The sequence below is a fragment of the Pseudophryne corroboree genome, chromosome 2 (assembly GCF_028390025.1).
Source record: "Pseudophryne corroboree isolate aPseCor3 chromosome 2, aPseCor3.hap2, whole genome shotgun sequence".
Taxonomy (NCBI): Eukaryota; Metazoa; Chordata; class Amphibia; order Anura; family Myobatrachidae; genus Pseudophryne; species Pseudophryne corroboree.
In genome coordinates this window covers 211205422-211219856 of record NC_086445.1, presented here as the reverse complement: position 1 = coordinate 211219856, position 14435 = coordinate 211205422, and the positions used below count along the sequence as shown (strand labels likewise).

The 14435-nt window shown below is 44.6% G+C and overlaps 1 protein-coding gene across 5 annotated transcripts in view; it reads right to left on the bottom strand.

Moving 5' to 3' along the window:
• POU6F1 (POU class 6 homeobox 1) overlaps positions 1-14435 on the bottom strand; it is a 208363-nt gene that overhangs the window by 79100 nt on the left and 114828 nt on the right. For all 5 annotated transcript variants that reach the window (XM_063952285.1, XM_063952284.1, XM_063952288.1 and 2 more), the window contains one exon: positions 6903-7012. In XM_063952285.1, coding sequence (XP_063808355.1) covers positions 6903-7012 — 110 coding nt within the window. The remainder of the gene's footprint in view (positions 1-6902; positions 7013-14435) is intronic.

The following is a 14435-nucleotide window of genomic DNA, read 5'->3' as shown; positions in this document are numbered from 1 at the left end:
GTCCCACTTTGAAAGGATTAACATCTGTAGAGGGCGGGAATGAAATTGAGCGTACTCTACCATGTCAAAAGCAGACACCATGAGGCCTAGTACTTGAATTGCCGAGTGTATTGATACTCATGGGCGTGAAAGGAAGCATCTGATCCTGTCCTGAAGTTTCAGGACTTTCCCCGAAGACAGAAACAGTCTTTGACTGTGTGTGTCCAGCAATGCCCCCAGGTGCACCATGCTCCGAGCAGGGACCAGCGAGGACTTCTTCCAGTTGATGAGCCACCCATGGGCTTGCAGGAATTGTACCGTCAGTTCCAGATGACGGAGGAGAACCTCTTAGGAGTTCACTAGGATCAGCAAGTCGTCCAGGTACGGCATGATCCTGATACCCTGATGGCAGAGAAGGGCCGTCATCACGGCCATAACCATGGTGAAAATCCGGGGGGCTAATCCAAATGGCAGAGCCTGGAATTGATAATGTAAATTGCCAATAGCAAACCGCAGATATTGCTGATGCTAAATGGCAATAGGTATATGCAGGTGTTGAAGTCAAAAATATTACATAGAGAGAACATCCACACTCCACACTGATGAGTCGCTATGCTTGCGAATACGCACAGCGTGCACAGCAATATATGGTAACATACGCACTCACACAGACATGCCACAAAGACATTCAACACATATTTCATACAGCACATAAATTGAACATATCAAGCACTGGACATTATAAGGTTTTAAATTATATAAAGGAGTATAACGTCATGTATGTGTATTGTTGGAGCGGAGCAAGATGGACATGTCATGCTTGGTGTCAAAATAATCAGATGAATGAGTAGATTGATTTGATGCCTGTGGCTAAGTTGTAGCTCATTGCAACAATTAGTTATGATCGAATGTAGGAATATAAAGTCACAATTCTGAAGTGAACAAAAGAACATTCCAAAAGAAAGCATGTGGACAGGAAACCAGAGGCCAGCCCGTATGATGTCATCTTCATTGCTTGCATATGAACTGACCAATGACTCATCATGAATGAGAAAGTTCCCTCCCCTGGACCAATAACAGAAGACCTATACTCCCCCAACTTAGACAGTGTATAGCTGATCCCACACACAAGAGCTTCCTGTTTTTCCTGGGTGCTGAGCGAGATGCTGTTTTGGTGATACTCTGCTGATGTTAGCTGGTGTTGAGGCAGAGCTAAAGATGGAGGAAATGGAGCGATTAGAAACAGAGTCGAATAGTATCCTCTGCCTCTCTGGGACAGAAGTACCGATACTACCACTCCTGTGTCCAGGAGGGATTGTACAACCATGTGTATCAACGGATCCGTGGATTTTCCCATTTGTTACTCAACTCAGCAGGGATAGGATAACGAGCTAGCATCTTTTTAGACAGGGAGAATTTCTTTCCCGGAGAAGACCAGGATTCCTGATGTATGCCAATTAAATGGTCAGAATGTGGTAAGACTACTTTAGCAACCTTCAGACGTTTAAACTTATCAGGTTTCTTTGACGCAGTAGTGGGATCTACTTCATAATCAATTTGTAGAATCAGCTTAATAGTCTCCACTTGGTCAGGGACATCAACCTGAGTTGTAGGTTCCTCATCAGAAGCAACTGATTCAGTGTCTGACGGATCAGTATATTCCCCATCCTCATCAGAAGAATTATCTGAAATGTTAGTGGAATGTGAGGAGGAAGCGGCCCGCTTAGATGACCTCTTAACCCCAGCGGGCGTGAGGGAGGCTTTTGTACCACCAAAGATTGATTTAATTGTTGTATCTGGGTAGACAGAGTGTCTGCCCAGGGTGGATAAACTACAGGGACAATATGTGATTGCAATAGCACAGGAGGTCCCACAGGTGGCGTAAGATGTGACACCAGCGTATGCAACATACTGGAGAAAGCTTGCCAAGGTGGCTCCTTAGTGACTACAGGAGCTACAGGCTGACTGGGAGATGTATGACACCCAGTACACAAACCATCAGTTATAACTTCCCCCTCAGGTAAATCCGTGGTGCACGCCCTGCATGATGCAGAAGCGTCCGCGGATTTCCCGCCCTGCGTGGCAGACATGATAGCAGATGTAGCCTCAGAGCTAAACAGTACAAAATAGCCAGACAAATACAATACCTACAGTCCGGCGCTATTGATGAAGCCGCTGACTTAATCTTAAGCGGAGAAACGCGGTTGTCGTACATACTGCAAAGGAGATTTGGATATCCAAATTAAGTGTTGGCCGGACAGAGACAGCTATCTACATGGATAGGATCTTACCTGCTATCCATTACACGGTGGACTCCGGATAAGGCTAGTTTTGGAGGCGACAGCCTGAAGAGGTACTGATTAAGCACGTGTAAAGCTGCACATCAATATGTCGATAAATATCCTTATGGTTCCGATGAGCAGTGACTACAAATTATTATAAAGCTGGAAGTACTATTTATTATCAGCATAATTATATGGGGAACCTCTGCTTGGAAACCGCTTTCTAACTAATTGTGTGCTTAAAGAACTGCTACTTGAAATACAAATGGAGGCTTGATAAACAGCTGCACATGATACTATTGCATTAAATCATAACTGAGACACCAGTTACTATTGTAACAAACTGATGAAAAAAGCTACAATTGGGACAATAGTACAGGGACGGATCTAGACTTTTCTTTGAGAGGGGGGGGCGGTTTATTTATTCCTAACTCCTCCCCTACATTCATTACTCCTCCCACTTCCCATCCCAACTGTCCATTAATGCTCTAAAGAGCATATAAAGCATTGCCAGGCTGCACATGTACTTCTTATGTAGCACACACACACCGGGCACATGTAACTACAAACACACAAATGGGCGGAACACACTACCCAAGCTGGGGGTGACGGCATGTGATGATGGCATATGGGGCAAGGGGCCTCGGGGACATGGAGGATGGGGAGGGATGTCAGTGCAGCCACACACCATCACCTGGCAGCAGCCCCCACCTGTGACAGTCCCAGCAGCGCAGGGAGCCAGCACGACCCTCGTCCATGCCTGTTGGGCTGGCGTTGCTGCAGCGTGCCATGTATTGGTACGGGTAGCCGGATGCTGGGTAGGGAGATGCGGCCGCTATGAAGGATCCACCTTCAGTGAGAGATGCTGGGCTGTGCTGGCTGCTGTAGGCGCTGATGGCGGGGGATGTCAGGGGAGGAAGATGAGCGATGCCAGCAGAGGGAGATCGCTGCTGCACTGGATCACTGCCATCCAGAGCGGCTTACCCCCATCTCCCGCGGTGACCGGGCCCATAATGGAGGAGCCACCAGAGCACAGCCCCTGTCTGAACAGCAGCGGCGGGAACTGCTCAGCCAGCTCATTCTTCCCACTATGCGCCGAAGACAGCTTGCCCCGCTACCTTGTGATCTTCCTCATGTCGCTGCTGGACCTGGTGGCTGTGGCTGGCAATGTGGCTGCCGTCACCATCCTTTAAGTGGGCGTGGCTATGACTGTTAGGGGGGGCATTCGCCCCGTTTCCCCCCCCCCCTCCCCCTGGATCCGGCCCTGTAATAGTATCGGATAATATTATCCAGGTTAAGTGCTCAGCTGCATGTACTTATAAATAGTTAGGAGCGTTTAAACTCTCTGGTTGGTAATAAAAGACAGCAATATTTTGTGAATTGCATATCCTAATTTTATGAAATAATAGATAATAGTGTATATTTGAATGTATTTTTACATGTGTTATTAAAAATAACTATTTTTAATGTGAATGTGCCAGCGCTGTCCTTGTATTTTTGTATAAATACAATACCTGCAAATAACCCCCTTATGTTATGTGACACAAACAGAGGATTAAAGCGGTATGATGTGACTGAAACACAAAGTAAAACACACTAAATAGTATATACTGTGTAACACTATATATGAGACCCTGACGCACCTAGCCCCCCAGGGTACAGAATACAGTGATAGCAATAGGTGGGATATACTAATGAAATCCACACAGCAGCTACAGGCACACTCAGTCACCATTACAATGCAGAAATTAATTCAGACAAACATTAAAACTACACTGGACTAGTAAAATCACATATAAATATATGTATAAACAGATATAACAATGCACAGTAGATACTGGATGTATATCTCAGAACACTTGTACTAAATGTTCAGGCAGAAGCACACTTGTTCTTAACTATCACTGTCTAAAATGACATGTAGAATACTTAAGTGACTGTAAAATCACAGCCCCAATCATCGCAGCGGCTGAGTAAGTCCTGGGATGTGCAGAGACTGCACAAACTTCTGTTTGTGCAGCTCTCCTGCGCATGCGATCACACACCTGCACAGCGAATTCCCCCCTAACCCCCCCCTGTAGCCAGCGACTACCTGATCGCAGGGATGCAAAAAACGCACCCTAGCGATCAGGTCTGAATTAACCCCTTAAGTTATCCTGCTTGTGGAGTTTTCTGTCTGCTTGCATCACTGGTTGAAATGTGTTGCTTGTTCTGTAGCTGTTCGTCTGTTTTATATTACACTTTGAATTAATGAAGATATTACGATCCCCTATTTCCACCTACTCTTGCACTTTTCTCATTAGTAAGCTGAGCTTTCTTGATCACTGAACCATCTACCACACTTTCCCAAACAATCACCCTTTTTCTCAGACAAAGCAGCAGAGCTCAATTGGAAACAATTTGCAACCTCTATGTAGGACCTCTAGGAATAAAGGCTAGACTGCTTAATTAAAATAATATTTTAATATTTCCTTTACAGATACACTACATATACCAGCAGGCCCTTTCTGCCAGGGTATGTTGGCACTTGTGATTCTTCAAATGTTTGAATGCCCTGGTAGTCCTTACAATTGGACATGACAGGACTTGCTGGGACCTGTAGTGCACCAGCAAACAGGCAATATTATTACAGGTTGAGTATCCCTTATCCAAAATGCTTGGGACCAGAGGTATTTTGGATATGGGATTTTTCCGTATTTTGGAATAATTGCATAGCATAATGAGATATCATGGTGACGGGACCTAAATCTAAGCACAGAATGCATTTATGTTTCATATACACCTTATACACACAGCCTGAAGGTAATTTTAGCCAATATTTTTTATAACTTTGTGCATTAAACAAAGTGTGTCTACATTCACACAATTCATTTATGTTTCATATACACCTTATACACACAGCCTGAAGGTCATTTAATACAATATTTTTAATACATTTGTGTATTAAACAAAGTTTGTGTACATTGAGCCATCAAAAAACAAAGGTTTCACTATCTCACTCTCACTCAAAAAAGTCCGTATTTCGGAATATTCCGTATTTCGGAATATTTGGATATGGGATACTCAACCTGTACTACTATTAACCATATATTAAATCCACACCCACCACTGTGGGGTGTGCAGAATACCTCTAATGCTACTGGCACTATGGCTCGTTATATTAGGGAGAGGGGGGGGGGGGTGCACGCATTGTAGTGGGTCCGACCCCACTTGTGTAGCCAGCGCTCGTGCGAAAATGCATGGGTATTTTTGAAACCATGATGAGGAGACCCCCACACTGCGAGTCTCCCCTCCACTGTTCCAAGAGCCCTGGCTGAACAAGCCTAGTGCAAGTTAGTGGAAAATCTGGAGTCCACACTATCTTCCTGATTTTTCCACTACCTGTCTAGGATTAAAGGATTAGGACTGGATATCAATTTGGGGAGACCTTATGCCTTTTTTTATTTTGTGTATTTTAGCAAATTTTCAATATAGAAGCAGACGCAGGTCTCTCAGCGGGGTCTCTACGTCTATTAGGAAAAACATTGATGACTGGTTTCACTGCATGATAACAGTAGTTTGGGCTATAGTAAATATGCGGGATTAATTCTGTCGTAAATCTTCCAAAAAAAACACAGAAACCTTCAGTAAATATACCCTCTTTAATAACATCTTACACTCCCTATGTTACAGATGTGGAATCAGAACAGGACAGGTGAATCTTCAGCTTTTGTTCAACTCCTGGTGCAAAGTACTGATGATGAGGATGATGATACTGACGATCAGCAGCATTAACATGACACTTATCACTGGCTACCTTATGATTGGCTTATTGCTTCATATTGTGCAAAAAGTCAGCACATTTCCAATGTATTCAGACGTAGAAGGCACTATGCAATGACCGCATTAATTAGAAACACTGGGGCAGATGTATTAAGCCGATAACTGTCAATTTACATATTGGAGCTGACTAGCTGGTGCATTCTCACCTTGCACTTATCACTTCTTTATGCTTTCTCCAGGCTTAATACATCAGCCCCACTGAAAGCAGACCATGGGGCAGATGTATTAACCTGGAGAAGGCGTAAGGAAGTGATAAACCAGTGATAAATGCAAGGTGATAACGCACCAGCCAATCAGCTCCAATATGTAAATTAACAGTTAGGAGCTGATTGGCTGGTGCATTTATCACCTTGCATTTATCACTGGTTTATCACTTCCTTACACCTTCTCCAGGTTAATACATCTGCCCCCATGGTAGAAATAACCACAAGGTAACACCACTACGAGTTTTTTGTGCACTGCAATAGCCACATTTCATTAGTGTCACTGCAAGCGATGTCCGCAAATGCAGACACAATTACATTTTAAATATGCATCAGAAAACAACCTGGCACACAAGTGACCGTCAGCTGAGTGTGACACAGCCTGCAGCCATAGTGTGTTTTTTTGCAGATGCATTTTATATCTGTTTGTGTGTAAAACATATCCAACTCTACATGATGCCCTAAGGCTTTATCATAATGTATAGTACAGAACACATGTTATGGCTTCGTATACATACTTATTACAGTTCTAATGTTCACTGGCACATACAATAACAACTCACAATAATCACACATACTAATATCTACACAGGGTATCATAGTCAAAAAGCCTCACCTGCGGAGCAGCCTGTACTGCAAAGGAAGTAAAAGTGGGCTGCGGCTGGCTTGCGGCATGGGTGAAGAGGGTTGGGATAGAAGGTGAAACTAGTCCAGCTGAAGACTTCACTTCACATCGAAAGGGAGAGCCATAAAGGGTACAATGTATAATATTGTTACATTGGTGAGGAACAGTCAGTTGTACATTATAAATATATAAACTCTACTTGTCATGGTTTAACAAACTCAGAAATTCCAACTCACAGGAAGTATGCATTATGGGAAATGTAAATTAGAAACAGTTGTCTAACTGAAGACTATCCATAACTACTTCAGTAGAATTAAATATATTCAGCTAAGTAATATTCTAGTACAGACATGTCAAACTTGCGCCCGCGGACCACAAAGCATACTTTTGCGGGCACGTTTACTTTTTAAAAACAATGAAATGCAGTCCGCCACTGCCGGATGAGTTACTGTAGGCCCGTCTGCTGTGAGATTGGGCAGCATTTACCGTTCGGCACATGCTTGAGAAGATAGTGATAGAGATGGGGAAATGTCCACGGGGGAGCTGCTGCGCATGCCTGGCTACTTTTGCACAGCTCTGTCCACCGGCGCATCCCGTCTGCTCAGCGCCATTAGCACTGAAACTGTCAGGCCGTTTTTCAGACCCGATGTTTTTCCGGGGATGATTGGATATCCCCCTTAATGTTAGTAAATATTAATCCATGGTTCGTCGCGTTACCTGAGGTGCACCCATAGCAGATACGGTAAAAAGTGGCAGGACCATTTATGTAGTTTATTAAATTCTAGACACTGGAAGTGCAATGCAAATTTTGATCCGATTGTATGTTTAGGCGTTATAGTTCATGCAACGCAAGCCACGTATCGCTGATGACGTCATTATGTCAACCCCCTTTTCATCCTCTTAGGGAAGGTTTTTTTAAAATGTCTAATTACATAGTTTTCCTGTTTCCTACCTGCAGAATACCTATGTTAAATGTAGTTTTCCTAACACATCGGGAAGTAAGATAACTAGCGATGGATCAGTCAGTGAGTGAGGGCTTTCTTATTTTTGTAGTTTTTTAAATTCTACACACTGGAGATGCAATACAAAATTTGATCCAATTGCCGATTGGGCATTAAAGATTATGCAATGCAAGTCACGCAATGGTAATGATATCATTATGTCAATCCCCTTTTCATTCCCTTAGGAGATGTTTATTAAAATTATAATTACATAGTTTTCCTATTTCCCACCTGAAGAATACTGATGTTAAAATTTTAGCTTCCTAACATATCGGGAAGTAAGAGAATTAATGATGCGTCAGTCAGTGAGTGAGTGATTGAGTGAGGGTTTTCGCATTTACATATATAGATTATTAATAAATAGAGGAGAGGGGACCGCACAGTGATATATGAGGGGTAATAACACAGTTCCCACTATTAAAGTTTTTTTTTTTTTACTGATACTTGACATCTCTTTGATTATACTTTATTGTTGTTTTTTCTAATAAACCTTTCAAAATTGCATATAAGACTTTTTCTTTTTCTAGCAGCGTACACAAGACTTATGGTGCCCCCATGCTATTTGATTGGTTTCATTCAAATAGCATTGTGTCTAGTTCAAATCACACAGTGTATACTGGGGGTAATTCCAAGTTGATCGCAGCAGGATTTTTGATAGCAACTGGGCAAAACCATGTGCACTGCAGGGGAGGCAGATATAACATGTGCAGAGAGAGTTAGATTTGGGTGGGTTATTTTATTTCTGTGCAGGGTAAATACTGGCTGCTTTATTTTTACACTGCAAATTAGATTGCAGATTGAACACACCCCACCCAAATCTAACTCTCTCTGCACATGTTATATCTGCCTCCCCTGCAGTGCACATGGTTTTGCCCAATTGCTAACAAAAATCCTGCTGCGATCAACTTGGAATTACCCCCACTGTCCCTTTCGATGCGCGCTTCTGTCTAATCCATATCTCAAGGCAAGATAGTATGTGCAGGCAGGTATTTTTGTACTACATCGCATATAGGGGGTAATTCCAAGTTGATCGCAGCAGAAATTTTGTTAGCAATTGGGCAAAACCATGTGCACTGCAGGGGAGGCAGATTTAACAGTTAGATTTGGGTGTGGTGTGTTCAATCTGCAATCTAATTTGCAGTGTAAAAATAAAGCAGCCAGTATTTACCCTGCACAGAAACAAAATAACCCACCCAAATCTAACTCTTTCTACACATGTTAAATCTGCCTCCCCTACAGTGCACATGGTTTTGCCCAACTGCTACCAAAGTTCCTGCTGCGATCAACTCAGAATCACCCCCCATAGTTCATTGTAGTGTATTCAAAATTGGATGTACAGAAGTTCAAATAGCATACCCCACTTAGTCCAATTCGCATAGCACAAAGAGGACAGTGTGTGGACCCCATAAGTCCTTGATTATTCGGCCCAATTGGGATTTTGAGTTTGACATGCCTGTTCTAATATATGAGATAGAAGTAGTTTAGTTTGTGGCTTTCAACTTGAGCAGAGGCAGAGATCAGATGAGATAAATGAATGGTGTAATTAGTTGGCATCTAACATAATTCCCATTTCAATTCTGCCTAGTACATTTAATTTACATGGTTCTAAATACTGCAGGGCAACACAATAAGAACTTGTTATTCATTTTAAGCAATTCATGTGTACTCTTAAAGTTCATTAAATGCTCTTTGATGCTGATAGAGCAAGAACTAGTGTGGGTGAATAGATCTATACACATACTTTCTGAAAATGCACTCACTTTGCTTTGATCCTTTTCCTGTAGCATTCACTAGAGATTGCAGTGGCAGTCTAAGGGAGCACTTTCCTATATGATAAAAGGCTAATGCTGCTCCTAACCCCTATGGAGGGAATTCAAGTGTTTTGTGCACCGCCAGCCACTAGATGGCGCCGACTGAGCAATTCAAGTGTTGCTCCAGTTGGGAGCACAGCTGTTAGCGCTGACATTACTGTAATTTTGACCGAATGGTAACTAGTTAGGTACATATGCTGCAGGAAGGCCTGGAGAACACACTACTAATGTTTTCTACACTTTTATCTAACATGGGGGCAGATGTATTAAACTGGAGAAGGCATAAGGAAGTGATAAACCAGTGATAAATACAAGTTGATAAACACACCAGCCAATCAACTCCTAACTGTTAATTTACATATTGGAGCTGATTAGCTGGTGCATTATCACCTTGCACATATCACTGGTTTATCACTTCCTTATGCCTTCTCCAGGTTAATACATCTGCCCCATAGGTTTTTTTTTTCAATACCTGGGTACATAGGGGGTAATTCAGACTGGATCGCTGCAGTGGCAGCAATTGCAGTCTGAATTACTTTGTGGAGTGCGCATCCGCACCCCGGGAGCCCAGTGAGATACGATCAGCATCTCACTTGTGCGCTTGCCTTTGCCTGATTGACAGGCAGAGGCGGTCGTGGGGCGGGCCAACGGTGTTAGAATGCCGTTGGCGGGGCGCGTTCCGGACAACGGATGTGTGTGCCGCACGCAGCGACCCAGGACGCGGCAAGTACCTCCCTGCCAGCGCGCAGGAGCTGCGCTGGTAGGGAGCTACTCCTCAGGTACAAAAGCATCGCGCTTTTGTACCTGTCCGGGGGGGCACAGCCAGACATGTGGGGCGGACTAGCCCTGTGCTGGGTGTCGCCTCGCATGACTGTGAAACTGATCAGGTCTGAATTACTCCCATAAACCCTGACAGATGTACTGTATATGTGCATACTGCATTTCATACTGTACTCTGCATCAAAGCCATCACTCTGAGAATTGTTTCTGCAATGTTAAGACATATATAGCATCAAGTATTCCGGCAGAGTGAAGACGTTTCTTATTACTAGATAGCGCTGTCACCATTCTCTCAACTCCACAGAAAATATGGACTGAGCCAATACTCTGTCAAAGTGCCTCATGTCTCCATAATTTACCCTAGTTCCTATGGAATTGACAGATTGCAGTCTCGTGAGAAAGTATGTCACCCCACAGGCTGCTTCCATTGTGTTTTCATTCCATAGCTGTGCTTTAATAGACTAAATGTTGCCAACAATTAGGGGTCAATTTAATTGGCCACAAGGGGGGCGAGTTGCTGTGGCAATGGCATGGAAATGCGGCCAACAGCACTGCATCTTGCTCCCCTTTGTGGTACAATCTCAGCCCGGATTTCTGGATTTTTGTATGCAGCCCAACAGAGCTGAAAACTGAAATCTGCAAGTCCAGAGGCACCGTAAGTACAGCATAAAGCTGCACTTACTCACACCCTGAGGGGATTTACGGCTAATTGAATTGACCCTCTGAGACTGAAAGGCTAAGGGAAAAAATATTTCACTTCACTCTCTCAGTTATCCAGAGAAGAAAAGTTATGCAAAGTGCTCAGTATGTCCTGGAGTGTTATGTCCCCCTGCCACCAGCCCCATGCTCTGCTTCAGTGCCAGTTACTGGTATAGAGAGCTGACATTCAGTATGGGTGTAGTGACAAAGGGGTACATTTACTAAGCAGTGATAAGAGCAGAGAAGTGAGCAAGTGGAGAAGTTGCCCATGGCAACCAATCAGCACTGAAGTAACATCTATAATTTGCATACTATAAAATGATACACAGCTGCTGATTGGTTGATGGGGAAATTTCTCCACTGGCTCACTTCTCTACTCTTATCACTGCTTAGTAAATGTACCCCACAGTGGCATGGCAGAGCACTGCCTCAGTAATTATCTGCACGGCAGTTTGGCTTAACAGCATGCATATTAACCAACTCAAAGGATCTATCAGGTGCACAAAAGGGTAAATATAGGGAAAATAATGTCCTTAGGCTTTGAACAAGCTCAGCAAAAGTATCAGAGGTGATAGACCACTTTAGTTGATATAATGCAGTTAGACATTCCTAAAGATTTTGCATTATGTGTGGTACCCATTTTAGTGGTCTGCTAAATACCAAAGAATGGTAAAAATAAGATTTTGGTTAGCTACCGGTAAATCCTTTTCTCGTAGTCCGTAGATGATGCTGGGGTCCACATTAGTACCATGAGGTATAGACGGGTCCACCAGGAGCCATTGGCACTTTAAGAGTTTGAGGGTGTGGGCTGGCTCCTCCCTCTATGCCCCTCCTACCAGACTCAGTCTAGAAACTGTGCCCGAGGAGACGGACATCTTTAAGAGAAGGATTTAACAAAGATAGTGGCGAGATTCTTACCAGCTCACACATACACGGCACATCAAGCTAACTTAGCTTGAAAACTCAGCAACCGCTGAAATCATTACTTACCAAGTAGCAATGCAGTACTTAACTAAAAACAAAGTTGTACTGAACCAGATAACAATTGCAGGAAAACGAAGCGCTGGGCGGGCGCCCAGCATCCTCTACGGACTACGAGAAAAGGATTTACCGGTATGTAACCAAAATCCTATTTTCTCTTACGTCCTAGAGGATGCTGGGGTCCACATTAGTACCATGGGGATGTACCAAAGCTCCCAGAACGGGAGGGAGAGCGCGGAGGCTCCTGCAGAACTGATTGACTGAACTTCAGATCATCAGAGGCCAAAGTATCGAACTTGTAGAACTTTGCAAACGTGTTCGACCCAGACCAAGTTGCAGCTCGGCAAAGTTGTAATGCCGAGACACCCCGGGCAGCCGCCCAGGAAGACCCCACCTTACGAGTAGAGTGGGCCAGACGTAGGACACGGCAAGCCTGCCGTAGAATACGCATGCTGGATAGTGAACCTGATCCAGCGAGAGATCGTCTGCTTAGAAGCAGGACACCCAATTTTCTTGGGATCATACAGGACAAACAGAGAGTCTGATTTCCTGTGACGAGCAGTCCTCTTCACATAGATTTTCAGAGCCCTTACAACATCCAAGGACTTTGATGAAATTGAGTCAGTAGCCACTGGCACCACAATAGGTTGGTTGATATGAAATGCCGACACAACCTTCGGAAGAAACTGCTGACGTGTCCGGAGCTCAGCTCTATCTTTGTGGAAGATCAAGTATGGGCTTTTACAGGACAAAGCCACCAACTCCGACACATGTCTAGCAGAAGCTAAAGCCAACAACGTGACAGCCTTATACGTAAGAAATTTTACCTCAACTGCCTGTAGGGGCTCGAACCAGTCCGATTGGAGGAACTGCAAAACCACGTTAAGGTCCCAAGGCGCCGTAGGCGGTACAAAGGGAGATTGGATGTGCAGAACTCCCTTCAAAAAGGTATGAACCTCAGGGAGGGCAGCCAATTGTATTTGAAAGAAAATGGATAGGGCCGAAATCTGGACCTTCACAGATCCCAACCTCAGGCCCATATTCACACCAGCTTGTAGGAAGAAGAGAAACCATCCCAGTTGAAACTCCACCGCAGGAAATTTCTTGGACTCACACCAAGATACATATTTTTTCCAAATTTGATGGTAATGTTTAGACGTTACTCCTTTCCTAGCCTGTATCAGGGTAGGAATAACCTTGTTCGGAATGCCCTTCCGAGCTAGTATCATGCCGTCAAACGTAGCCGCGGTAAGTTTTGATAGGCGAACGGCCCCTGCTGCAGCAGGTCCTCCTGAAGAGGAAGAGGCCTCGGCTCTCCTTGCAGTAGATCCAGAAGATCCGCGTACCAAGTCCTTCTTGGCCAGTCTGGAGCAATGAGGATCGCTTGAACCCTTGTTCTTATTATGAGCTTTAGAACTCTTGGGATGAGTGGAAGTGGAGGAAACACGTACACCGACTGGAACACCCACGGAATCACTAGGGAGTCCACCGCCACTGCTTGCGGGTCCCTCGACCTGGAACAATACCGCCGAAGCTTCTTGTTGAGACGAGAGGCTATCATGTCGATCTGGGGTATGCCCCACAGATCTGTTACCTCCTTGAACACCTCCGGATGGAAGCCCCACTCTCCTGGATGGAGATCGTGTCTGCTGAGGAAGTCCGCTTCCCAGTTGTCTACTCCCGGGAATGAAGAGTGCTGACAGCGCCAACGCAAGCTTTTCTGCCCAGAGGATGATTCTTGTTACCTCTGCCATTGCAGCTCTGCTCTTCGTTCCGCCCTGTCGTTTTATGTAAGCCACCATTGTCACATTGTCCGACTGCCCATGAATGGCCCGATTTCTCAGAAGATGGGCAACTTGGAGAAAACCGTTATAGATGGTTTTTAGTTCCAGAATGTTTATCGGCAGGCCGGCTTCCAGACTTGACCACCTTCCTTGGAAGGTTTCCCCTTGAGTGACTGCGCCCCAGCCCCGGAGACTTGCATCCATGGTTAGAAGGATCCAGTCCTGAATCCCGAACCTCCGGCCCTCCAGAAGGTGAGGTAATTGCAGCCACCAGAGGAGTGAAATCCTGGCCTTTGGCGACAGATGTATTCTCTGGTGCATGTTTACATGGGATCCCGACCACTTGTCCAGGAGATCCAGTTGGAAGGACCGAGCGTGAAACCTCCCGTACTGCAGAGCCTCATAAGAGGCCACCATCTTCCCCAGAAGGCGAATGTACTGATGAACTGACACCCGGGCTGGCTTCAG